A 25,996-nucleotide genomic window follows, 5' to 3' on the forward strand; every position below is an offset into this window, starting at 1 on the left:
GAAAGTGCAAGCAATAGATAGCAATTTTTAAACAGTAGGAAAGTTGGTAGTGCTATAGCGCACAATTTATAAAGACCGTGGGAAAAAGTGGAGCATTCATAGAGGGGTTTCTCTGCCGCATGGCATTCTGGGAAGTCAGGTCCACCATTGCTTTTTCCCCCATGGTCTTTATAAATTGTGCATTATAACACTACCAATTTTTCCACGCTGCTTAAAAATTGTCTGCTATTGCTATTTATTTCTTCTCTCTCTCTCTCTCCCTCCCCCACTGCAACTTTCCCATGGCAAAGTTTATACCTTCATTTTAATCTTTTGTTCCTGCACTCATGCAAAAAATGGATCTTTTCAATCCCACAATGCAATTACCCCTTTCACACTTGCCTGATTGCAACGTTGGCGTCTGCAGATACCAGGGATTGTACGGAGATAGAGGTAATCAATTCCCAGCGTAAGGTGACGTCATCTGACGCTGGCATTGAGCTGATTTTGCTTTCACACTTGCCACTTTAAAGGCTGATTGGCATTTGATTCCTGGGATCACTTGAAAGTGTGGAAGGGGCTTTAAATGCTACAATTATATCTGCTTCCACTACTTCTCCTGGCTGCCCACTCCAGACACCCACCACTCTTGGTAAACAATTTGCCTCACATATCTCCCTTGAATTTTCCCACCCCACACTTGAAACGCACCCTCCTTTTTTTTTTAAACCATGAACCATTCTTATCTTGTGAATGTCAATTTGGTTGAAGACAAATTGGATAGAGCTTGGTCAACCCCTGCCATAAATGTCCCACACAAGTGTCTGACATTAATCCTACCGCAGTGCAGACAGACTTGTCCAAACCCTAATGATCAACTGGATCACGTCCACTTACATCAGTCTGCAAAGCATATGGCTGAAAAACCTTATCCAGCTCAAACAAGGTGGTTTTTCCACGGTGAGAGACATACAAAACAGCGTCATCATCCGGATCAAAAGAAATAATGTTCCTGTTATCAGGTCCTGCCCCATCCTCCCGGGTTAAAGGTCGGACTCTGCACAAGACACGAATATTCCCTGAAGGAACAACACAAAAGAGGCACGATTGAAACAAACTTCCAAAAGCCAAGGCAATTTGTCTGCCATTTTTTTTGCTGGCTGAAGACTGTCTACACTCAAAAGAGATATTGTGCAGCCAATTTTGGTTCAAGCCCCGACTCACCTCGCAACCTCACCAGCTCATTGTGACACTTCTTGCGGAGCTGCATCTCCCGCTTATACTTGCGCAAAAGATCCTGGTTTATTTCCTTTGCTTCCTCCACTGCTTGGTAAATCTAAAAAGAAAGGTGGCATGTTCTCAGGGTGCCCCAACACATGGAAGAGCCAATTAACAACTCCACTGCTGTGAGAAGTGCAGCGCCAGTTCTACAAAGGACATATCAAGAACCACCCCTCACCCTGTTGTACGGTTGACCTATCACAACCTCACCACTGTTACAGTGAAGGCCATTTCCCTCGTCCTGTGCAGGCAGTGCCGACTCAGCTTCCTGGGCTCTAATACCCCCATGCCTTCGCCACATTTTACGACTCACCTCCTTCTTTGTCTGGCCGATAGCATCCTGCAAAAGACACGGAAAGTCGCGGACGTGATTCTTCAGACAGTTGTAATCACTAGTCAGCATCTTTAGGGCTGGTTGGATAGAGAGGAGATTCATCCGAACACCTGCAGGAAGAGGATCCAAGGTCAGTTGGGTAACGAGGCCCTTAGTCTACCAAGCTCAGAGTTCGACTGTCCTCACCAGGCTTGAGGAAGGATCTCAAACTAAAGTGTTGACTGACCATTTTTATCCATGGAAGCTCTCTGACCCATCAAGTTCCTCCAGCAGCTCATTAATCTTCATAACAGGTGTGGACTCAGTGCCTTCCTAATGTGTACGCTGCAATTGCTCAACCACACTAGTTCCACCCAGTTTGACTCAAATGACCACATGAGTTAAAGTGCATCACACTCATACCACTTGCACATTGCTGAAAGGGCCTATTAAGTGCAAATTCTTTATGCTTAGGACGTTCACTGCTGCTTCTGCATCACCTACCATTCAGATTATCATGTACGGTCTTCATTTCGGAGCGGGCATGCTGGAAGACCTCTTCAATGGCTTGGTTCTTCTCATCCTCCACTGCCTGAAGAGCCGAGAGCATCTCCCCTCGTGCTTGTTCGAGCTCTGCCTCGTACCTCATTATCTGCAGTTTAGAGCAAGTGTTACTGCCAGCTGAGTCAGCCTGGATGCTCTCAGACAATGGAAATCACAGGTGTCTTCTAAGTTAACAGATATTATGTCACTGTTAATCCACCTAATTAATTCTAACAATCTAACATTGCACATTTTTGGCTGCAAGTAGTGACTACCAACTCCTGGAATTCTAGTAACATTAGAGAGTAGACCCTGAGCTTGCCTGAGCTTGAAGCTGGGCTGATGTTCGCCAAGAGTCTTGAAGCTGCTGTTCCTGCTCAGTCAGCAGTTGCCTCTGGATATCGACGTGCTCCTGAAAGTAACGATTCCTGGTCTGGGCATCTTCTAAATCCTGCTTCATCCTTGATGACTCAACTTCCATTTTTTTGGTGATACACTATACAGCAGGATTAATTCAATACATTCATCAAAAACAGTTCCAAAATGAGCGCGTCTCTCCACCCCAGCCACTCACCCAGTACTAGGAGTACAAAAAATTACCAAGGTCTGCACGAGCACTGAGAGCAGCAAATAAATCTCATGTCCTATTAAAATCATGAAGATCTAAAGTAGGAAAAGCCAAAAACCTTGTGTTACAGAAAGAGAAAAATGTTGAGATTAATGAGATTTGGCAGAGAAGAGGAAGACTATGGAAAAGGCATTTCCTCATGGAAACATATCCTTACTTTATGAGCTTGGCTCTGATACATTGCCAAAGTTTCATTACCCAGACGAAGAACCCAACAACTGAGCTTTACCAGTGAGGTTGGGGAGGGGGCAAATGGCAAGTGGGTTAATGACTGAGGCAACATCTCGAGGAGAGTTGCACTTAAAAGCATCAACACCTCTTGGGCACAAGGGTTTATTCTGAGATTTTAAACGAGGTTATTCCAATGGTTGGATTTCTCCTGATTCGCAATTAATTTCAATACAAATTTGGACATTTCCCCTTCTGGCTCCCACTATTCTTTCCCATCAAAAGGCCTATTGGTATAAACTACTCACTGATACAAAATCTTGTGAAGGAGAGGGAGGCCCCAGAGTCTACAGGATTGGTGGAACGCTCAAATCCACAGGCAATAGCTGTGACTCAGCAGAATAGAGTCAAAAAGTTGCTTCAAAACTCACTCTGAAGGTGAGCATATAATCCAGAATACAATTAATGAAGGAGTTACAATTTTACTAGTACCCTTGATTTGAGCACAACCAATCAACCTGGGGAGAGTGCGCAGTCAATAGGAGGCAGTCAGATTTGTGATGCACCTCATCATCCACCTACTCATTCCCAGACACACAAATTCCCCACACCTACCTCTCAGTAGAACTACTTTTAAGGAATTCAGCTAAAGATTTCTAATGAATTAACTTTAACAATATCCAACCTAACTAACTCTATATCCAGTGGTATGAAGCAAACCAACCCTTCCCCCCCCCCCCCCACCTTACCCAATGGCTCCAGGTCACTGGCTTGCTGGTTGGAAATGCGGTGCCTTTACCTTTACACTTGGTGTGGACTGTTTGGCCAGAGCAAAATGGCAATCCCTGATACGTTTATTCAGCCTCTCTTCCCTCTCAGCTCTATCCTGAAGGACATCTTTAAGGTGCTGCTCCAGTTCTGATAGCAGACGGGTCTTTTCTTCCAGTTCCAACTGCATGACAGCCATTTGTTCCCGTAAACGAGAACTTTCCTATGACAGAGATGAAAAGGTAGGATCAGATCACCACTCTGCAGCACTATAAAACTGCTAACCTGACAAGTCTCTGTTGCATTGTTTGGCTTCCTTCTCTCCATGGTTTTGATGGAAACAGAGCAGTCTGGTTTGGTGCGTTAAATATTTCAGCCACCATGCGCAATGATTCCATCAAGAAAGAACATCAGTAACAATACCATGGAGTCACCTCATTAAAAGGACTAAATGTGGGAAAATGGTGCTTACATTTTTCCTGGGTGCAAGTAAAATTAATGTTTTGCTATGCTTCATCCCAATCCTTGCCTCTGCTTTTGTTGAGCTATATTTTTAACTCATCATCATGTGGTTATATTAAGTCAACTTCAAAATGTCACTTCGTCCCAGTGACAGTGTCTCCATTCTCCAGTTATGGAGATTCCCAAGGATTATTAGAATAGAGGTTTAATAGAGGTTAGCTTCAGAGAGAGGATACATTAGGAGCAAGCTATTGAGAAATGAGAGGTGGAGATATTTATCATAAACCTTCAGAACCATCTACCTCAGATGGCCATGAATTTGCTGTAAATCAAGCCCACTAAAGGAATCAGGGGAAAAGCAAAGACTTGGGGAAGAGGAGTGATATGAAAGTGGAGATGATGCAGAGGTTCAGCCACAACAATATCAAATGGTCATGAGCTACAGGTCCAAATCTTGCCTCATTTCAACCAGTCATCACAGGCTCAGACTCCATAGTGGAGCCAGAATTCCAATGCAACTGCTCCCAGTTCTCCTGCCTCCCACTCAGGAATAAGTCAACTTGCTCCTCCAGGCTGGCTGAATAGTGCTGGGAGTGGCTCAAGTTCATGCTGGAACACGCAAATGGATCCCTCAGCAGGAGAGTTTTCTTCATTCTCTTCTCCACACCCAAACAGCACAGTGAGAAACCCAGCTTCACAACAACAGTGCCAGCTAAAGACAGCTCACACCCTTATATCAAGGGCAATTATCGAGCACCAATAAACACTGGGTTTGGCAGCAATGCCCAGAAACTAGGGATAGTTTTAAACAAACACAAGTTTCAGTGCTCCATTCAATAGACTTCTACTCCAAACAGAGGGGATTTGATAGAGGTATTTAAAATTATGGAAGGAATAGATAGACTAGACATAAATATATTCATTCCCCTGAGGGCAGGGGAGGTTGGAACAAGAGGGCATGAGTTAAGGGTAAGGGGGCAAAACTTTAGGAGAAATATTAACGATGCTTTTTCACTCAGCGAGTGGTGGCAGAATGGAATGATCTTCCAAAAGAGATAGTTGCGGCAGGGTCCCTTCTGTCATTTAAGAGAAGGTTGGATGTGTACATGGTTGTGAGGGGTTGGAGGGTTATGGGCGGAGAGCGGGAGGGGGGAGCTAGTAGAGTTGTTCAAGTGAATCGGTGTGGTCCGGCCTATTTCCACACTGTAAACAGTTATATGACTATAAGGCAAGCCCAAAGAGCTCAGCAAAGCAAAAGCCCTCAATGATGGCACTTGAAACTCAAGTCCTGCAGTTATTCATTCCAAGTACTGGTCATCAGTGGAGTTTCAAGGGAATGAATGCTGTGTCACTGTCTTTTGGTTGAGATGTTATACCCTGGTCCTGTCTTCTCTTGTACCTGGATGTCAATCATCTCACAGCACCAATGAAAGATCTTGTGTTCCACCATCCCACTCTCTTCCGGTGCCCTGACCAATAGTTCTCCTTTACCATCATTGCTAAAGTGGACCACTTTCTGGTCAGTGTCGCAGTGTTTCTGCCTGTGCATGCTTCCTGGCTGCCTGCTCCAAAATTATTTGGCTGTAAAGGGCCATGTGTGACCTCCTCTGCCACACTGGTCTGGATTCACCCTTACCTTACTATGCTCGCAGTTGGTGCAGGCAGGGAGGGAACCCCGGAGCTGCTGGAACCGGAGCTGGCTCCCATTTAGTTCCTGCTTCAGTCGATCATTCTCCAGGACGAGAATTTCCAAGTGCTTCTCAAGGTCAGTTGTGCCCTGTTGAACAGGAGACAGGGACAATGGTTCACAGTTACTAAACTCAGCAGAATGGCGCAAGATGCAAGCACTCATCCACTTGGCTATAGAAGTGAAATTCTTGGTAATCTGGAATAATTGCAACTGATGAAGCTGCTTCACATCCACTCCTACGAGTTGCTGAGATGACACCAGGGATCAGACGCAACCATCTCATGCTTTCATCCATTGCCTTTAACTTACAAAGAGCAAAAAGATGGGCAAGCCAGTCAGTAAGGACTACTAGGGTGGCTGGGACTCAAGGCAACAAGCAGAACCACCTCCTCCAAGCATCATCACCTGGTACCAAGACATTCCAAGGCAAGTATGATTCAAGGGAATGCTCTCCAAAGTGAAATCCAATCCATCAGAAGTGTGAGCATTGGGTGAAAGCCCACTACCACACTACTAACAAGGCAGATTAATGATCTTGAATGGGTAGGCCTGATAAGAAGTCTCCCAAGAACTCTTATCTTAGTGCATTGTGGGACTACCTTCTCCAGAAGGACCCACAATGGTACAAAGATGTATTATTTTTAGTAACACACTCAAAGGCAGTTAGGGATGACCAATAAAAGCCAGTTTTGTAAGAATTAAAGTCTTTACAGTGTTTGCATGCAGTGACGGGGTACCTGAGATTGCAGCGTGCTGCCCAGCCCCTGTTGTTTTGACTCAGTTGTGTTCAATTCCTCCTGCAGCCTCACTTTGTCCTCTTGCAGACAACTGATCATCTCGATGAGTTCTTGGGCAACTCAAAGGGGTTCCTCTGCTAAACTGGAAAAGCTAGGAGTCACCAAACCTGAGGAGAGACAGGTGGCAAGTTTGCTTGGAGGGAAGCCAAGTGCTTGGACTAAATAGAGAATATTATTTCTAAAAAAACCAAGTTTGAGAACACTTCAAAAAGTGACCTGGAAATTAGAAGATAGCCTGAGAATATAGCAATGGTACATAGAAATGAATAAATGTAATCCATTGGAAAAAATAACATACAATTTAAGAAATGACATCACAGTATTTGAACAAATTTGGGAACCATACATGGAACACAACAGAGAAGTCTTACCGCGGATCTCCACCACCTAAAATGACAGAAGGAGAAGAAAACGAATTGAACTGGCCCAGTATGTAAAAGTAGATGACATAATTTTCTTGTTTATTTTCATTGTGTGATGACATTGTTTAATGGGTTTAATGTATCATATATGTTGAACGTTGAGTGGGTGGGGAGGGGGGGTGAAGGAGGGAGGGAACGGAGGGGGGAAAAGGGGAGAAAATGATACTGTGTATATTCAAGAGGGAAATGTTTGTGCGTATTTTAGTCAGTATGGTTCATAGTGTGAAAAATAAAAAACTTTTTTTAAAAAAGTGACTTCAAGACACCAGTGAATAAATTTAATATGCAGACACTTGCCACACTCACAAAATAGTAAAAGCATAACTGCTCCAAAATCCAGAACAGAAATCATGAAACACTGTAACAAATTTCAACACAGTTCAAAACATCCCTCAAAACTTGGAAGCGCAGAACCCAAATTCTCACCAAGTCGGATAACTTTCCGACAGATGATAAAACTGGTGAAGGGATGTGCAATAAATTATGAGCCCTTCAGCTGAACAATATAAATCTTTATAAGGAACCGTAGGAAACTGAGAGCAATAAATAGCAATAGCGGACAAATTTTAAACAGGGTGAGAAAGTTGGTAGTGCTATAGCACTTAAATTTAAATAGCGTGGGAAAGTTGGTAGAACTATCGCATACAATTTATAAGTATCGTGGTTAAAAAGCGATGGTGGGCCTGCCCTCCCAGAATTCCATGCAGCAGAGAAAAGGCTGTATGCCCAGCTGCATGCATGCATGGAGCATTCATAGAGGGGTTTCCTTTGCCGCATGGCATTCTGGGAAGTCAGGTCCTCCATTGCTTCCCCCCCCCCCACAGTCTTTATAAATTGTGCACTATAGCACCACTAATTTTCCCACACTGTTTAAAAATGGTCCACTATTGCTATTTATTGCTGTTAATTGCTACTTATTTCCTCTCTTTCTCCCACTGCGACCTTTCCATAGCAAAGTTTATACCTTCTTTTGTTCCTGAACTCAAGCAAAAACTTGGGTCATTTCAATCCCACAATGCAATTACCCATTTCACACTTTCCTGATGGCAATGCCAGCATCTGCAGACAACAGGGATTGTACTACGGGTTGAGGCCATCAATTCTTGGTGTGACGTCATCCGACATTGGTGTTGAGCTGATTTTCCTTTCACACTTGCCACTTTAAAGGCCGATTGCCTTTTGATTCTTGGGATCACTTGAAAGGGGCTATTAATTGTAGAAGACTGAAATGAATACATTATATTGCTGCATCCTCTGGTCTTTACCCCAGTGTGATTTGGGATCAGGGGATATCTGTTTGCTGACTGTATAAAATGATGATTCTGCAAGTTGTTACAGTAAAAGATGGCATGGAAAAAATGAACATGTGTGATAATTTAATGCACTAAATTGTAAACAGATATTTTCCACTACCAGATCACATTACTTGTTAGGGTTTCATCTGGTTTTAATCCCAACCAAACATATCCCTTTAAAGAACCTGATAACTCCTTCCTACATTGAGAATATTCTGCAACTTGGGTGTGCAGGTGACACTCCATACAACTGTCCTTCAAAGGTTTTGCCAACTGGAACCCCATCTCAAATGAAGTGACAACCTCAAACAAGTCCAATCTCTGCCAATTAAAATTTTTAATCAAGGGGTGGGGTGTGGGGGGGTGTGGTCACTGTCAAACTGGCTGAACACCAGTAGCCCAGATTATTTGCACTTGCTGTTCAAAACCCACAGGCTCTCCAAGTACCCACATCCTTCAAATGCTATGACCTCACATTTAATACAACTCTCAATCATCTTACACATAATTCTCTCAACATCTTTTACAGGAATTTCCCAAGCACTGCTTTGTGTTGTTAGCAAATTGACGTCTCCTATTTCAACATCATGTAAAGAGTTAGGGTGGAGAGTGGATACAGCCTTGTGATTGCATCAAGTTCAGTCTTTGCCAAATAAAATGATACCTATTTATTTCAATGCCCCCCTCGCCACTTCTTTCACCAACCTCCTGCTTGCCCTGCAAGACTTATCTCTGATTATGTTTGAATCACCTTGGTCAGAACATCTGAATGAAAATCTGTTCATTCAAATCACCACCAACAGACACTCACCTCCCCAACTCTTAATCATCTCTATTACTTCCCTACATCTATTTTTTTTTCCAAAATCACCTTTTGGCTAATTTAATCTTCCCAAACTATATTTTGCATATGCCACCTTTAGATTTATCAGATTTATTGTCAGGGTGCATGCATGACATCACATACAACCACGAGATTCCTTTTTCCTGCAGGTGCTGCAGAATTACCACTAATTGGTAGTGCAAAAAATAAACTGTACACAGCATAAAACAAACAAAGATCTTTTAACAGATAAAGAATGTAAACAAACTGCAACACAGGGAGAGCAAAAAAAACCAATGAAGTGCACAAGAAAGAGTCCTTAAATGAGTCTCTGATTGAGTTTGTCATTGAGAAGTCTGATAGTGGAGGAGGAGCAGCTGTTCCTGAACCTGGTGGTGCGAGTCTTGTGGCCCCTATACCTCTTTCCTGATGGGAGCAGCGAGCACAGAGCATATGCTGGGTGGTGAGGGTCTTTGATGATTGCTGCTGCTCTCCGATGGCAGCGTTCCCTGTAGATGCACTCAGTAGTGCGGAGGGTTTTGCCTGTGATATCCTGGGCTGTGTCCACTATCTTTTGGAGGGCTTTATGCTCAGGTATATTGGTGTTCCCATATCAGCCCCTGATGCAGCTGGTCAGCACACCTTCCATCACACCTCTGTAGAAATTTGTCATACCAAACCTCCGCAAACTCCTGAGGAAGTAGAAGTGCTAATGTGCTTTCTTCATGATGTCATTGGTGTGTTGGGTCCAGAAAAGATCTTCCAAGATGGTGACTCCTAAGAACTTAAATAATATTAAAGAAATTAAATAATAAGAAGTTGATAACATTTATACCTAAAGGCCAAATTTTATGATACACTCTCCTTTGAAATTTCAATTTACATTTTAATCTTCAGTTAATGAACTTGATCTTTTGCCTTATCTAAAAATGACAATCAAACACACCATCCCTCATGTACATCAACACATCCACAGCTGGCCTCTACCTACGTGTTGTGTGGGCACTGTTACGGAGTCCAGAGGACCCCCAAAACCAGCAGCAATAGATATGCACCACAACACAGGGTTACTTCAACAAAAATAGTTTTTAATTATATTTAAACGAGAAAACAGAATGAAACTTTAACTTTTTACTTAAACTACTTACTTAACCTAACTGCTTAACCTAACTGCTTAATCCCCCCTCTAATACTAAGCACAGGTGTGTGTAATGTATATTTAAGATTAGAAAAGTTATTTGGATCACAATCCAATCTCACTGATTGCAGGCAATTCTTGTACTGTGCACAGAAGTTAGTATTAACAAAGTTCATTAGTCTTTGGTGCTTAACAGGTTACCACTCAGGAGGGTTCTTGCTGGCTTTCAGAGAGAGATTCCTTTTCCAGGACATCTGCAACTGATTCCTTTTCAATCAGTCTTACTGACGAAACTTGCCCCCTTCAGGGTTCTCCTGATGATCCTCTTTCTTTCAGGTCATCTTTCACACTGCCAGTCTTCTCCTTTGACCAGTCAGCCTTCCAAAGTTTGCCAGCTTGTCCCTTTGAAACAGATTTCTGTCTCTCTCTTCTCTGTTTCACACCCTCCCACTCTGAGAGCAAAAATATTCTCTGCTGCCTGCAAAGATCACATGTTCTCAGGCAAGCTGCTGTCAATACTTTGTTGCCGCTTACAAAAAGCATTCTGCAAAAATTATGTGTTTTAAAATGTTTGTGTGCAAGCTGCTCTAACAATTCCTCCCAAACCACCTCTAAATGCTCTGTCACAATACTCACCTCAATCTTGGCCTCTCCAACTCCCAACTTTCTAGTCTAACCTGAGGTTTCATTACAGTTGCCATCGCCCGACTGTTCTCCCAGTTATTTGCTCCACTGCGTTTCTAAAATTAAATTATGAAATCTTTCCTCATTGGTCTGGAAACATTGATTTGAGCAATTCAGGGTTTATTCCAGAAAAGGCTCTCTTCTTTAGCCATCTGTTTGAATTCTTTTCTCTCCTACAGTCAATATTATTTCTGACCTTCATGTGCCCTAACATCCCTAAACCTTTCTCTCCACTCCCCCTCACTTCAGCCGTGCCCTTTGTTATAATCATTTCCTAAATCTGAGCATTCTTCTTGTCAAATACATCTCATGGCTAAAGAGCTGGATGATAAAGGTAGGCATTTGTGCATAGTAACTAAATAGAACACAAGAAATATAAGCAGGAGTAGGCCATAGGCCTGTTGAGACTGCTGCACTATTCAATGGGATCACAGCTGATTTGATGATAGGCTCATCTCCAGCTAATTGCCTCCCCTCCCCCCCCCCCACCCATATCTCTCAGTTCCCCTACTATGTAAAAATCTATCCAACCTTGTCTTAAATACATGTTCTGAGGTAGTTTCCACTGCTTGAATGGGCAGAGAATTCCACAGGATCATTCTTATTCTTGCCAGACATCTCTCCTTGCGGGGGCTCCCTTGGGGCCCACTGAAAAGACTTTGCCCGAAGCCTCTTCATCTGCAGCTGCTGTAATAAATCCAACTATTTTTGCAATTTTTATGCACTGGCCAAGTAGGATTCAAGCAGAAATGTTAAACTAAGCCCTTGACTCAGTTCAAATACTGTGGCAGAAATGAGCACAACGTCTGAGTGGAACATGGCTTCAGACCAACACTGAAAGCTTTCCAACTCACATCAGGTTGCATTTGTTCATCTGAATGGGTACTGACCCCAAGCCTCCAATGATCTTATCCTTGCAGTCTCACCCTTCCCCAAGACTGCATTCTCTTCCAACCGCTTCAGCTAATCAAGAATCTATATTTCTCCAAGTAGCATTATCCACTCACCCCACACACATTGTGCTGCACCACGAGTTGACAAGGTTCCAACCTTTGTCAATCTTTACCTTCTATTCCCAAACAATTTTTTTAAACTTCCGGCTTTTGGTCGTCTAAATGCTTGTATTGTGGCTGGGTACCAAATCTGATTGTTAACATTCCCATGGAAAGCAAGAGTACACAGAAAGTATGCAAAGACAAGTTGTCAAGGTCAAAAACAGCCCTTTTGGACTGCCTGTTCAATGATTTACAATCACAATAACAGGTGAAATAGGACCATTAGCCAATGGCTGCTTTGACATTCAACAAGATCAAGGCTGATCTTTCATATTTGCATCACCTTCCTGTAACACCAACTCTGGATTCTCTTAATGTGTAAAAACCTACCAGATTGTCTTCCATTGAACTCCGGATTAGTAACATTAATGCTTATTACTTAAGAGTGAGAACTGTACTCCAGTTTACAAAGACAACAGTGTTATAATTTTAACTCATTGCTGTCCCCCAGAAGTATTCACCTATGTGTCCTCACCTCAAAAATTAGTCTACACTTTTCTGTTCTCTCTCATCTACCTTCAACCTTAAAAGTTTTCTAAACTCCTTAAAGTTAGAGAAAATCCATGACCACAGGGGCATCCAGCCATTAATTTCCACAGGGTTTGAGGCTTCACTATCTGTCCTTTAACTTTAGAACAACTTTTCCTGTGTCATTTATTCCTCCCACAGTTAATGCTTCAGAACCTGAAGGACTTCTCCAGCTGCAAATAAAATATCAACTCTAACAAAATGAATAATAAAGACTACGTTCATAGAACTAATCAAATTTTAATCCAACAAAGCTTATTACTGCAGACAAATGATGGTTTCATTAACTTCTAAACATTCACACATATTCCCAAGGAAAAAGGCAAGACTTGCTATGGAGATTGAAGCCTCCACAGGAAGTTCAAAGTAATCCATTTTTGCAGAGTTGAGGATTGAGGAAAAAAACAGCAATATTTTAGTCTGATTGCTTAAAATTTCTACCCTGGTCTATTTTTCCCCCCATGAACACCAGGGTGAAAACAAGTAACATAACGGTAGCATCTGCAGCTCAACAAACCTGACACTAACCAGGTTCAATGATCCTGCAATTGGATTTCACTTCATCTACTCCCACCCCACCCCCAATCCCTCATATGTTTCCATGTTCGACTGATAATTGGAAATTAATTAGAATTCTGGAACAAGGGATTACAGCACAGAACTGGTGATGGGTGTTGTGGCTCAATGGTGCTCACTGTTTTTGAGAAATGGAGTGGTAGATTGTGGTGTACAAGTGTCACAGCCAAGAGTCACTGCAATTCGGGTAAACCCCATTTAATTTTACAGTTAAATTTTTAATACTTTTCTGGTATTAATTCCCTTCTTCATACATAATCAAATGCTTGAGAATTAAAAAATACAAAAAGTGATAAACTTCCACGATGAAGGAGAGGGAATAGACTAGAACAGAAGTCACACTCAGTCTCAACAACATACTAGATTTCTTCAAAAATTCATCGCAAGAGGGATTTGGGAAGACTGCCATTGAAAGAATTGCATTTGGGTTAGCGACTCAATGGCACAGCAATTACTGTGGCTGCCACAAAGCTCCGGCAACCCATGTTCGGTGAAGAGCTCTGGTGCTACCTTTGTGGAGTTTGTACGCTCTCCCTGTAACCACATGTATGCTCCAGTTCCCTCCCATGTTTGCACCAGGAAAACAGAGCAGAGCCACCGGAGAGACCATGGGGAAAGTGGAGTGACCAAGAAGGTCTGCAAATGCTGGGGTCGAGTTCAACACACAAACCGGTTTTTGCTTATACCTTGATGAAGGGCCCAGGCCTGAAATGTTGATTACCCTTTATATGGATATAGTTAAGCTGGATGAGTGGGCAAAGGTCTGGCAGATGGAGTACAATGTTAGTAAGTGTGAGGTTATCCACTTTGGCAAGAAAAATAAAAGAGCTGAATATTATTTAAAGGGTGAAAAACTACAGCATGCTGTTGTGCAGAGGGACTTGGGAGTGCTTGTGCATGAATCACAAAAAGTTAGGTTGCAGGTGCAGCAGGTTATTAAGAAGGCAAATGGAATGTTGGCCTTCATCGCTAGAGGAATTGAATTCAGGAGTAGGGAGGTAATGTTGCAACTGTATAAGGTACTAGTGAGACCGCACCTGGAGTACTGTGTCCAATTCTGGTCTCCATATTTGAGGAAGGATATACTGGCTTTGGAGACGGTCCAGAGGAGGTTTACTAGGATGAAGGGGTTGACATGATGAAAGATTAAATCGTCTAGGATTGTATTCGCTCGAGTTCAGAAGAATGAGTGGAGATCTTATAGAAACATATAGGATTATGAAGGGTATGGATAGGATAAATGTAGGAAGGTTTTTTGAGCTGGCCGGGGAAACTAAAATGAGAGGACACAGTCTCAAGATTCGGGGGAGTAGATTTAGGACAGAGATGAGGAAAAATAGTTTTTCCCAGAGAGTAGTGAATGTTTGGAATTCTCTAACCAGGGAAGTGGTTGAGGCTGCCTCATTAAACATATTTAAAATTCGGTTAGATAAATTTTTACACGATAGAGGAATTAAGGGATATGGGGAGAAGGCAGGTAGGTGGAGTTAGGTCATAAATTAGATCAGCCATGATCGTCTTGAATGGCGGAGCAGGCTCAATGGGCCATTTTTGGCCTACTCCTGTTCCTACTTCCTATGTTCCTGTTCCTATACTTCCTATGGCTGTTGCATGACCTGCTGAATTTCACCAGCACGTTTGTATATTGAACAGGGAAAGAAGTGGGATTGATGGGAATGCTCAAAGCTGGCACACACTCAATGGACTGAAGAGGAAGGCTGTAAGAAAATGAAAAACTACAGAATACCTGGTGAAATCACAAGGCCACATACAAACAAAACAGCAGACAAAATTTTATTAAGAGTTTGATGTGTGGAACAGAGCCAAAACAATACTTCTTTCTGCAGGTCACACAGCTGCACTCCTGGTGCAACCATCCATTCATTTCAGATCATTGCAAAGGGGAAGGAGGGAATCTCAAAAATGGCCAAAAACTGCAGGCACTTCAGTCTTTACTGCAGTAAACATCATGTCATTCTGATCAGAAGGTGGCCCCAAGCAAAGGGCAGGACTCAAATCAGACAATCTATTGGGCAAGACATCAAGTTCAGCAATTGCTCTTACATCCATTTACACAGCTGCAGGTCTACATTTTCCTGCCCACTTTTTCCTCCCCACCCTATATTGTCTTTAACCATCTCTCATTAATGAATCACCATTCCTTTCACCTTTCTTCCCACTCCCTTCTCTCTGCAACTTTTAACACATTTCAATATAGAACACTACAGCGCTGTATAGGCCCTTCAGCCCTTGATGTTGTGCTGACCCATATATTCTTTTAAAAAAGTACTAATCCCTTCCTACTCCTTAACCCTCCACTTTTCCTCCATCCATGCAGCTGATTAAGAGTCTCTTAAATGCACCTAATGTTTCAACCTCCACCACCATCCCTGGCATTGCATTCCAGGCACCCACAAATTTCCACGTTTTAAAATAAAACACCCCCAATGTCTCCCCTAAACTTCCATCCTTTCATTTTGTACACATGTCCTCTGGTATTTGCTATTCCTGCCCTGAGAATCAGATGCTTGCTGTCCTCCATATCTATACCTCACATGAAGTACATTGTCAAATGCCTTACTAAAATCCATATAGATCACATCTACTGCCGCACCCTAATCTTGTAGGCCTCAATTAAGTCTCCTCTTATCCTTCTACACTCCAAAACACTTCTAACCTTGCCTTATAAGATATTTTCCAATCCTGGTAAATCTCCTCTTCACCTCTCCATAGCTTCCACATCCTTCCTATAATGAGGTGACCAGAACAGAACATAATACTCTCAGTGTAGTTTTACCAGAGATTTGTAGAGTTGTAACATGACCTCTCTACTCCTGTACTCATCCCCCTATTAATGAAGCCCAGCATCCCATTAGGCCTCCTTAACCATCCTATCAACCTGTGCGGCGACCTTGAGAGATGTATGGATTTGAACCCCAAGGTCCTTTTTTCATTCAAACTCTTAAATAACCGACCATTAACCCTGTACTCAGCCTTCTGATTTGTCCTTCCAAAATGCATCACCTCACACTTATCCAGATTGAACTCTGCATCCTGTCCATATCCTCTTGTGCCTTATCCAACCTTCAGCTCCATCCACAACTCTTCCAGCTTTTGTATCACCTGCAAACTTAATGACCCAGCCTTCCGCCTTTTCATCCAGATCATTTATAAAAATCACAAAGAGCAGGGGTCCCAGAACAGATCCTTAGTCACTGACCTCCAGGCAGAATACTTTCCTTCCTCTAATACTCTCTGCTTTCTTCCTGCAAGCCAATTTTTTTATCCACACAACCAAGGTTCTACTGATCCCATCCCTCGACTTTTGGAATGAGTCTCTCATGAAGTACATTGTCAAATGCCTTACTAAAATCCATATAGACCTCATCTACTGCCCTCCCCTCATCAATTTCATGTTATCTCCTAAAAAAACTCAATAAGGCTCGTGAGGCCATGCTGACTATTCTTGAGTAGGCTGTACTTCTCCAAATGCTCAAAGATCCTATCCTTAAGAATCCTCTTCAATAGTTTGCACATCACTGATATAAGACTCAGGATTCCCAGGATTCTCCCATTTCCTTTTTTTTAAAAAAACAAACAAAAAAACTACATTTGCCATTCTTCAATCCTCTGGCACCTCTCCTGCGGTCAAAGAGGACTCAAAGAACATAGCTACTGTCCCAGCCATCTCTCACTTCACACAGAGGTAGATTGCATCCAGCCCTGGGGACTTAGCAATCTTGATGTTTTTAAGGAAGATCTTTTATCTCCACATTGTCCAGCACACAAGCCTGTTCTATTTTGACCTCGCCCTGATCATGGTACTTTTCTCTTGTGAATACTGAAGTATTTATTTAGGACCTTCCCAACCTGCTCCAGCTCCAGGAACATTTGCCTCATGTTTTAGCAGCCCCATCTTCTTTCTCGTCATCCTTCAGTTCCTACTTTGAAACTTTCAGTAATTTCTTAAGCTCCTTCCTGGCTACCATATACTTCTCATGCTTCCTATATTCTAATATATGCTTCCTTCTTCCTTTTGACTAGTTGCCCGACCTGTTTTGTCAGCCACGGTTCCCTTTTCCTACCATCTTTTCCTTGTCCCATTAGGACAACCTATCCTGAACCCAGCACAAGTGGTCCCTAAACTTCCTCCATGATACTTCTGTGCTTTCACTCTGCAACATCCGTTTCCAATTAATTTTTGCTAGTTCCTGCCTCATCCCTTTGTAATTAGCCCTTTTTTCATTAAGCACCTTCCCATTTTCTCTGTTTTTATCCTTTTCCATAGCTATGCTGAAGTGAAGGGAGTTATAACTCTCACCAAAATGCTCCCCTACCCAAAGTCTGCCACCTGACCAGGTTCATTACCCAGAACTAGGTCCATTATGGCCTCGCCTCTCATTGGCCAGTCCACATAAAGTGTTGGGAATTTTTTTGAACACACCTGACAAATTCAACACATTTCCTTTAATCTATTTACCATAAAAGATCGTTGACCTGAAACACTAATTTCTGCTTCTCTACCCACAGATGCTACTTGATTAACTGAGTAATTCCAGAATTTTGGTTTTATTTCAGTTTTTACAACATTTGTAATATTTTATCTTGGGAAATAAAATAAAGGCCTCAAGATTTTTTTTTACAAGAAAGGAACTTCAGTAAGTGCCAGTCACTAGTAACACCAGAAAATTTGGCCATAATTTGAAGAGGCTGTTAATCAGCAGGCACAAAAAATTCATGCAGGATGCTCTGCAATTAACAAGATGGTGGCGATGGTGGCACTGTTGCCAACGAAGACCTGGGAGGAACGGGAAGTGGAGACAAGTTTTCCAGCACTCCTCCACAGGATCTTACTGCCTGCCCGATAGCCCTTATTTAAAATTTTATAACATGAATACAATAGAGAATTACATTTAAAGAAAAAAAATTAACATAGTATGATTACAATATTACATCAGAAAACTACACAAAATAACCCCCCCCCCGTTAATTGTAACACAATATTAATAGTCTAACTTAAAATTAGTCCAACCCTCCCCCCCAAAATAAAGAGTGGAGTTAATAAAATTAACATTATATCTGGAAAAAAATACCCACTTACAAAAAAAGAGATAAAACTTAACCTAAAAAAAATTCTAACAACAAAAAAAATTGTCAATACTAAAATATCACGCTTAAACATATATTTAAATCAAACTTAAATGCATATAATTAGCAAACGGAGTCCACTTTAACTTATAAAAAGACATCTTATCCTGAATTGAAAAAGATATCCTTTCCATAGTCAAACAAAATTTCATTTCCAAATACCACTTATCTAAAGTTAGTATATTTCTATCTTTCCAAGTAAGTGCTATACATTTCTTAGGCACGACTAAAGCTAAATAGATAAATGAAATCTGATAATCCTCTAAACCTAAATCAATTAATGATTGCATGTTCCCTAATAAAAATATATCGGGATCTAATACAAGATGAATATTATATAAACTGTTAAAAATAGATTGAATATCTTTCCCAAACTGTTGCAATCGATCTCAAAGCCAAACAGTATGCAGAAAAGTATTGACCGTCTCATCACATCGAAAACAAGAATCCAACTTACTAAGACCAAATTTTTTTAATTTCTCCGGCGTTAAATATAGCTGATGAATAAAATTATAATTAATCATCGCTAGTCTAGCATTAATTAATTTCCGAATACTATTCTGACAAATTTCCATCCAAGCATCTTCAGCTATTTTATGTCCTAAATATTTTTCCCATTTCAACTTATCTTTATCCCAGTCTTTTGTACTATGAGGTCAATTTCTTGTAAAATACAATACAAATCAGATATACATCCCTTTTTTGGTATTGAAAGTACATATTCTTCAAAACTAGATTCAGGCAATAAAATCATATGTCAACCACATAACTGTTTTACAAAAGATCTTAATTGATAATATACAAATATAAAATTTGCACTAATACCATATTTCCTTTGTAATTCGTCAAAGGAACAAAAACAACCCTCAGAAAAACAATCAGATAAATTTTTTATTCCCTTCTTTTCCCATTGTTTCAAAGTGGCATTGGAGACCGTAAAAGGAACAAGTTGATTATTATATAATGGCAATCTTCCAGAATATATATTTTTAAGTCCCAATTTTTTAAGTTTACTTGTCCATAAATTCAATAAATGTTTCAATATTGGTACATCATAAGCTCATAATAAATTTTTATTCCATCGAAACAAAAACTCATGAGGAAATTTTTCTAAGATAACCGCCATTTCTATCTTTACCCAACTAGGTGGGTCGTCCATATTCATTAATGCACTAAGAAATTTGAATTGAGCTGCTTCATAATAATGCTGAAAATTCGGTAATCTTAAACCTCCAAATTGAAAATCCCACATCAATTTTCTCATTGCTACTCTCAGAAATTTTCCCTTCCATAAGAATTCTCTAATCGCTTTATGTAAGTCCTTAAAAAAACTTTTTTTTTTTAAAAATAAGGAATTGATTGAAACAAATATTGTATTCTAGGAAAAATATTCATTTTTATGGTATTAATCCTCCCTAGTAAACCCAAAGGTAGATCCCTTCACCTAATCAAATCTAATTTAATCCTTTTTATTAAAGGAAAATAATTAATTGAATATAATTCTTGAAATTCCGTATTAACATTAATTCCTAAATATTTAATTTGTGTAGTCCACTTCAAATTTGTAATATTTTTATATACTGAATAATCATCTTTACAAATTGGCAAAATTTCACTTTTAGCCCAATTTACTTTGTAACCAGATAATTGGCCATAAATTTCTAAACATTCTTGAATTGCAGGTAAAGAAATATCCAGATCCACCAAATATAATAAAACATCATCAGCAAATAAATTAATCTTGTATTCCTCATTCAGAACTCTCATACCTTTAACATTTTCATTTTGACGTATTAATTGTGCTAAAGGTTCAATAACTATAGCAAATAAATCAGGTGACAATGGACATCCTTGTCTAGTAGATCTTGTCAAACTAAAAGATTCTGAAATTTGGCCATTAACAGCAATTCTAGCCTTCGGGCTATTATATAAAGCCTTTATCAACCCAATAAATGAAGAACCAAAACAAAATTTCTCAAGTACTTTGAACAGAAACTTCCATTCCACTCTGTCAAAAGCCTTTTCTGCATCCAATGAAACCACTATTGGATAATTCAACCGAAATTTAGATTTATTTATCAAGGTTATTAACCGTAAAATATTATCTAATGCATACCTATTTTTTATAAATCCCGTTTGATCACCATGTATAATTTTAGGCAGATATTGAGCTAATCTATTAGCCATAATTTTAGCTACAGTTTTATAATCTACATTTAACAACGATATTGGTCTATAAGAAGAAACCTGTAAAGGGTCTTTATTTTTTTTTGGTATAACCGTAATTATTGCGTTAGAACAAGACTCAGGTAATTGAAAAGTATTGTAAGTTTGTTGTAATACATCCTTATAAATAGAAGATACATCAGCATAAAAAAACTTTATAAAACTCTATAGAAAACCCATCTTCACCAGGTGCTTTTCCATTCGGCATGTCTCTTATTGCCCTTTCTATTTCATCTTCTGTAAAAGGTTTATCTAACTCTTGTCTGTCTTCTTGATTCAATTGTGGCAAGTTAATATTTTTCAAGAAAGAATCTATTGCATCTCCAGTTACATCTTTACATTCTAAAGTATACAATTGTTTATAGAAATTACAAAATTCCTCATTAATCTCCTTTTTATTAAAAATAATACCTGATTTCTTTCTAATCGCTAGTATAATCCTAGATAATTGTTCCTTTTTTTAATTGCCATGACAAAACTTTATGAGCTTTCTCACCCCATTCATAAAACTTATGCTTAGTTCGATTCATTAAACATTCAAACCGATATGTTTGTAGTTCATTATATTTAAATTTTAAATTAGTTAACTGATTCTTTTGCGTTTCGGTAGCATGTTTTTGAAATTCTTTTTCAGTAGCAGTTATCTTTTTTTCTAAGTCTTCAATCTCTTTAATTCTCTCCTTCTTTACTTTAGAGGCATAACTGATAATTTGGCCTCGCAAAAAAGCTTTCATTGCATCCCATAAAACAAAATGACTAGAAACAGAATTACAGTTAATACCAATAAAAATTTCAATTTGCTGTTTTAAAAAACTAATAAATTCTGGTTTTTGCAATAGCATAGTATTAAATCTCCATCTTGAAGCTTTCTGAACATCTTGTGAACTCAAATATTCTAATAATAATAGTGAATGATCCGAAACCAATCTAGCCTTATACTCCACAGATGTAACCCTATCCTGCAAATGTGCTGATATTAAAAAATAATCAATTCTAGAAAAAGAATTATGTCACGAGGAATAAAAAGAAAAATCTTTCTCTGTAGGATTAACTCTTCGCCAAATATCAATTAAATTCAAATCTGCCATCATATTAGTCACTTGGATTGCCATCTTAGACTTCTCCCGATAGCCCTGAACAGGTTTTAACTGCCTGTAGGGAAACACGAAAGTCTGCAGATGCTGCAACTGTAGTAAAAACACAGATGTTGGAGGAAATCAGCCTGGCTGGTCCTGAAGCATCTATAGGACCTATTACCAACATTTCAGCCCTTCCACAAGGAGATCGGCTGAGTTCCTCTAGCAGCTCTTGCCGTCCCTATTGAGGATGCAGTGTACTCCCTGCAGCACCCAATGATCCCAGAACGTCTCCATGGCTCCTGTGAACACTGCATATTGCTGCTCTAAGGACACCCAGGCTTGAATATACCCCCAGAAGATGGCTGGTGGGCTGTTGGACTGGTAGTGTCTTCTTGTGTGGCTTTACAGGGCAAACAAAGGAAAGCAAATTTTGCCTATGTGACAATAAAGGAACAGACCTTTCCTTTGTAGTTGGGCCAAATTTAAGGGTGGGAGGTGCATGTGGGTGGGGAGTTTTATAGATGATCATAAAAAGCAAGTACTTGTCAGTGCCTACTCCTACCAGGTCAATTGGTAAAGTTGACACTAACTACTTTCTATCAGTGTCTGCATAGAAGGCAGATCTGCCCAAATCTCAGTGTTTTGCCAATTCCTTTTAAAGTTCTGATCTCTCCCTCTCACTTTCACCCCTCCCCCCCCCGCCCCCCCCCCCCCGAATTTCCTGTTCCTTCCTTGACCTTCAGTTTCCTTTGCTCTTGCAATTGCAATGAAACACCCACTCTCCCCTCCTTTGACAAATAATCCCCTGGTTTTACTTGTTTTCTATTTTCCTCCTCTTTTAATCCTTCAGTTCACCTCTACTTATCACTTACCCTTTCTTCCCTGATGGAAGGAAAAAAAATCAAAAATCTATAGACACCGTAGTTGAAGTAAAAACACAATGCTGGTAAGCTCAGCAGGTCAAGCAGTGTGATTTATATAGCAAAGGTAAAAATACATAACCGAGGTCCATTATTTGACCCGAGTTTACCAACATTGTATTACTTTCTTCCCTTTTACTTATCTGGAGTCCTCTCACTTTTATCTTTCGCTCTTGTTGAGAATGAGTGGGTGTGACCAAAGTTAGCAGAGAACAAAAGTTTGGAACCCACTGCAGTTTGTTAAACCAACAGCTTGGAAACTCATTTGTCACTGGTTGAGAAAAAGAGTCACTTATAGTTTTTAGACTGCAGGCATGTAACAACACAATCAAGGAATTTTGACGCTCCACAGGCAGCCTAAAAAGGAATTTTGAGTCAATTCTTGCACTGTGATTTATCCTGCAGGACCCCAACAACTTTTTGGAGGAAGCCTGTAGTGTAGATCGTACTAGAAAAATTTGTTGACGGTCATCCACTCGACTGCACGTCCAACCACCAGAACTGCTGCACTCAGGTACTTGCAGTTTAAAAAGGCTCCGGGCAGTAATTATGTTAACTTTTTCAGCAATTTTCCCAGGCAGTAATTACGTTAATTTTTTCAGCAATTTTCCCGACATTGCAGTCTAAAAAACATTACTGAGAGCAGCACAAATGGAGAAAGTGAAAAATCATTTTAAAATTTTTTAAAAATCAATCAATTGGTAAAATAAGTGGTTCAACAGAGGAATTGAGCAGAAATATAAAATGCTGGAAGAATTTATGCCAATGCTTAGTACCAGCTTACTCTATATTTTAAACACAAAGTCAGGAAGGATTTCACCTTAACCACTGGAGTTGACTTTTCTCTTGTGTGCTCAGTGTTTTTGAACCACCATCTATTTTTTTGTCCATTTCCATCATTATTTGATTAATGTTCATTTTGCCTGCCAATTTTTTCCACTCTTCTTTACCCTTCCCCAACATCCTTTGTGAAGAGCTCAGGCCCAAAACATCTTTACCTTCTATGGACGCTGCAAGTCCAGTCAAGTCCTCCAGTTTTTCTGTGTGTTTTACTATAATCTTAGCATGTGCAGATTTTGGCGTTCCTCTCCCAATGTCTCTGCTCCATTTCCCTTCCTTTTCAGTTCTGCTGTCTGGCCTCAGATTAACTGGGAAGCACAAACAGCTTCGCCCATTGCACCGATAAGCAGAACAAATCCAGGTATGGGTACAGAACAAACATCTGTTTCTGATAACAATGCGACAACAGAGACCAAGTGGATTTCTTCAAACGCTGCATCTTACTAACAACACATCGCCTTCCCACAGAACACCATTCATCACAAGATCCACAAGAACCACATCAAGCAATGGAGACCTGCTCCACCAACCAAGCATCCAAATGATCCCCTGCCACTGAAAATCTGCCAGGTGAAGGCTGTATTAACAACATCGATTCAGACTGGTGGCAGGAAGGGAGGGAACAGCAATGGACTATTAGGAGTCAAGTAAAATTTTAGCAACCATTTCCAACAGGATTCCAGAAAAAACCACTTGAAGTTCAACACTGGGATCATTCATCTGATTTACCCCCTCCTTACAACTGTCCAGGTAATGGCATTTGGCCTTGTACAAAATTCACAAATCGCTAGGCAAAAATTTGTCACATGGAATAAAATTTTGCTCCCATGAAACTTATGTTTTAAAAAAGTAAACAGACACTTAAGATATGGAAGGTCATGATAAGGAACAGTTTCTGGAAAAGCAACCATCCCTCCCTGTAACATTATTTTTGGGGGAAGGGGGGGTTTGAGGTCATCTGTTCTATGAAATAGCAGAGCGCTTGGGCTCTGCTGTGCCTCCTTCTGGACACCAGACATCACACAAGCATCCACATTTCCTACTGCATAAAGCAATTGGGCATCAATTGCCAAATATTAAACTGACTGCAAATCCATCCCCACAGTCAGGTCTGACCTGGTCCATGCACAGTCAGTGGCATGAGATGGTGAGGAACAAGGATATGACATAGAACCACCTGCACTCTATGATCGAGATGAAAGCCAGGAGTCGAAGGATCACAAACTGACCTGGAGGATGTAACATTCACGGGCTACTCAAGTGACAAGCAGAAATGGCAACCTGGTCTTCACTGCTTAGTTTTGATTGTGCAATGGGTAATTCAGCATCTGTGAAACAAGAAAGTCTGCAGATGCTGTGATTGTAGTAAACATACACAAGTGCTGTAGAATCTCAGCTGGTCCCATAGTGCCCCATGGAGGCAAAGATATACAACCTGAACTCTTCTTCTAGGTGATGGGGACTCCTTGTTATATCTTTCCCTCTTAGAGATGCTGTGGCACCTCCTGAGTGTGCTTAGGGCTGTGTGCTTAGCCTGCTCCTATTCACACTACTGACCCACCATGACAAAGCTAGATCCAGCTCCAACAGTGTCATGAAGTTTGGAGATGACACAACAGTACTGAGCACCATCAGCAACAATGACAAGTCAGACTATAGAGAAGAGGTAGAAAATCTCGTGATATGGTGCGAGTATAACAATATGGACAAGATGAAGGAGATGATCGTGGACTTCAGGTGGACCTGAAATGACCACCCTCCACTTCATATCAATGATTCTGTAGTGGAGAGCACCAAGTTCCTTGGAGTCCACTTAACTAGCGACCTATCGTGGCCACACAGCATCTCCTCACTTGTCAGGGAGGCACAACAATGACTGCACTTCCTGACAAGACTGAAGTGGGCAAACCTACTGACCATCATCATGTCAACCTTCTATAGGAGCTCTATTGAGAGCATCCTGGCCAGCTGCATCACAGTGTGATATGGTTGCAGCAGAGAAATTGATCAGAGGTCAATCCACTGGACTACAAGAGCAGCAGAGAGGATCACTGGAGTCTCCTTCCCCCCACCCCCCCCCCCAATCAACATGATCTACTGGAATTGTTGTCTGACGAGGTCACACAAAATCATTAATGGCCCCTACCACCACGCATACAGCATCTTTCAGCTGCTCCTATCGGGAAAGAGATACAAGAATATCAGAGCCAGCACCACCAGGCTGAGGAACAGCTTCTTCCCATGGGTAGTGAAAATGCTGAACAACCAGAGGAACTGCTCACACTGACCATCCGAGACTCTCACATTACAAAATTATATTTATTTGTATATATGAATACTTGTCCTGCATATGTATTGTTTGCATGTGTGTTATGCCTGCATGTTCTGCACCAAGGACCAGGGAATGCTGTTTCGTCATGTACTTGTGCAATCAGATGACAATAGACTTGTCTCCAGCACTTTTTGTGTATTTAATTCAGCATCTGGAGCTTCATTTGACAGATGCATCAGCCTCATTTCAGAGTGATCAAGCCGCAGTCCCCGGGAATGTGCTGCCTGTGTGGAACTCTGTCACACACTTGGTATTCATGTTGCAACAGGAATTCAAATGCTCAAAGTCACTGAATGAAACT

The 25,996-nt window shown here is 40.7% G+C and overlaps 1 protein-coding gene across 1 annotated transcript in view; it reads right to left on the reverse strand.

The window, feature by feature from the left end:
* kifc3 (kinesin family member C3) overlaps positions 1-25,996 on the reverse strand; it is a 58,688-nt gene that overhangs the window by 25,060 nt on the left and 7,632 nt on the right. The window contains exons 3-10 of the mRNA XM_069901108.1: positions 6,570-6,736; positions 5,779-5,919; positions 3,712-3,903; positions 2,439-2,612; positions 2,078-2,225; positions 1,574-1,704; positions 1,204-1,315; positions 877-1,058 (exon numbers count right to left, since the gene is read on the reverse strand). Of these exons, the coding sequence (XP_069757209.1) occupies positions 877-1,058; positions 1,204-1,315; positions 1,574-1,704; positions 2,078-2,225; positions 2,439-2,612; positions 3,712-3,903; positions 5,779-5,919; positions 6,570-6,668 (1,179 nt within the window). The 5' untranslated portion in view covers positions 6,669-6,736. The remainder of the gene's footprint in view (positions 1-876; positions 1,059-1,203; positions 1,316-1,573; positions 1,705-2,077; positions 2,226-2,438; positions 2,613-3,711; positions 3,904-5,778; positions 5,920-6,569; positions 6,737-25,996) is intronic.

Source organism: Narcine bancroftii, chromosome 10, assembly GCF_036971445.1.
Source record: "Narcine bancroftii isolate sNarBan1 chromosome 10, sNarBan1.hap1, whole genome shotgun sequence".
Taxonomy (NCBI): Eukaryota; Metazoa; Chordata; class Chondrichthyes; order Torpediniformes; family Narcinidae; genus Narcine; species Narcine bancroftii.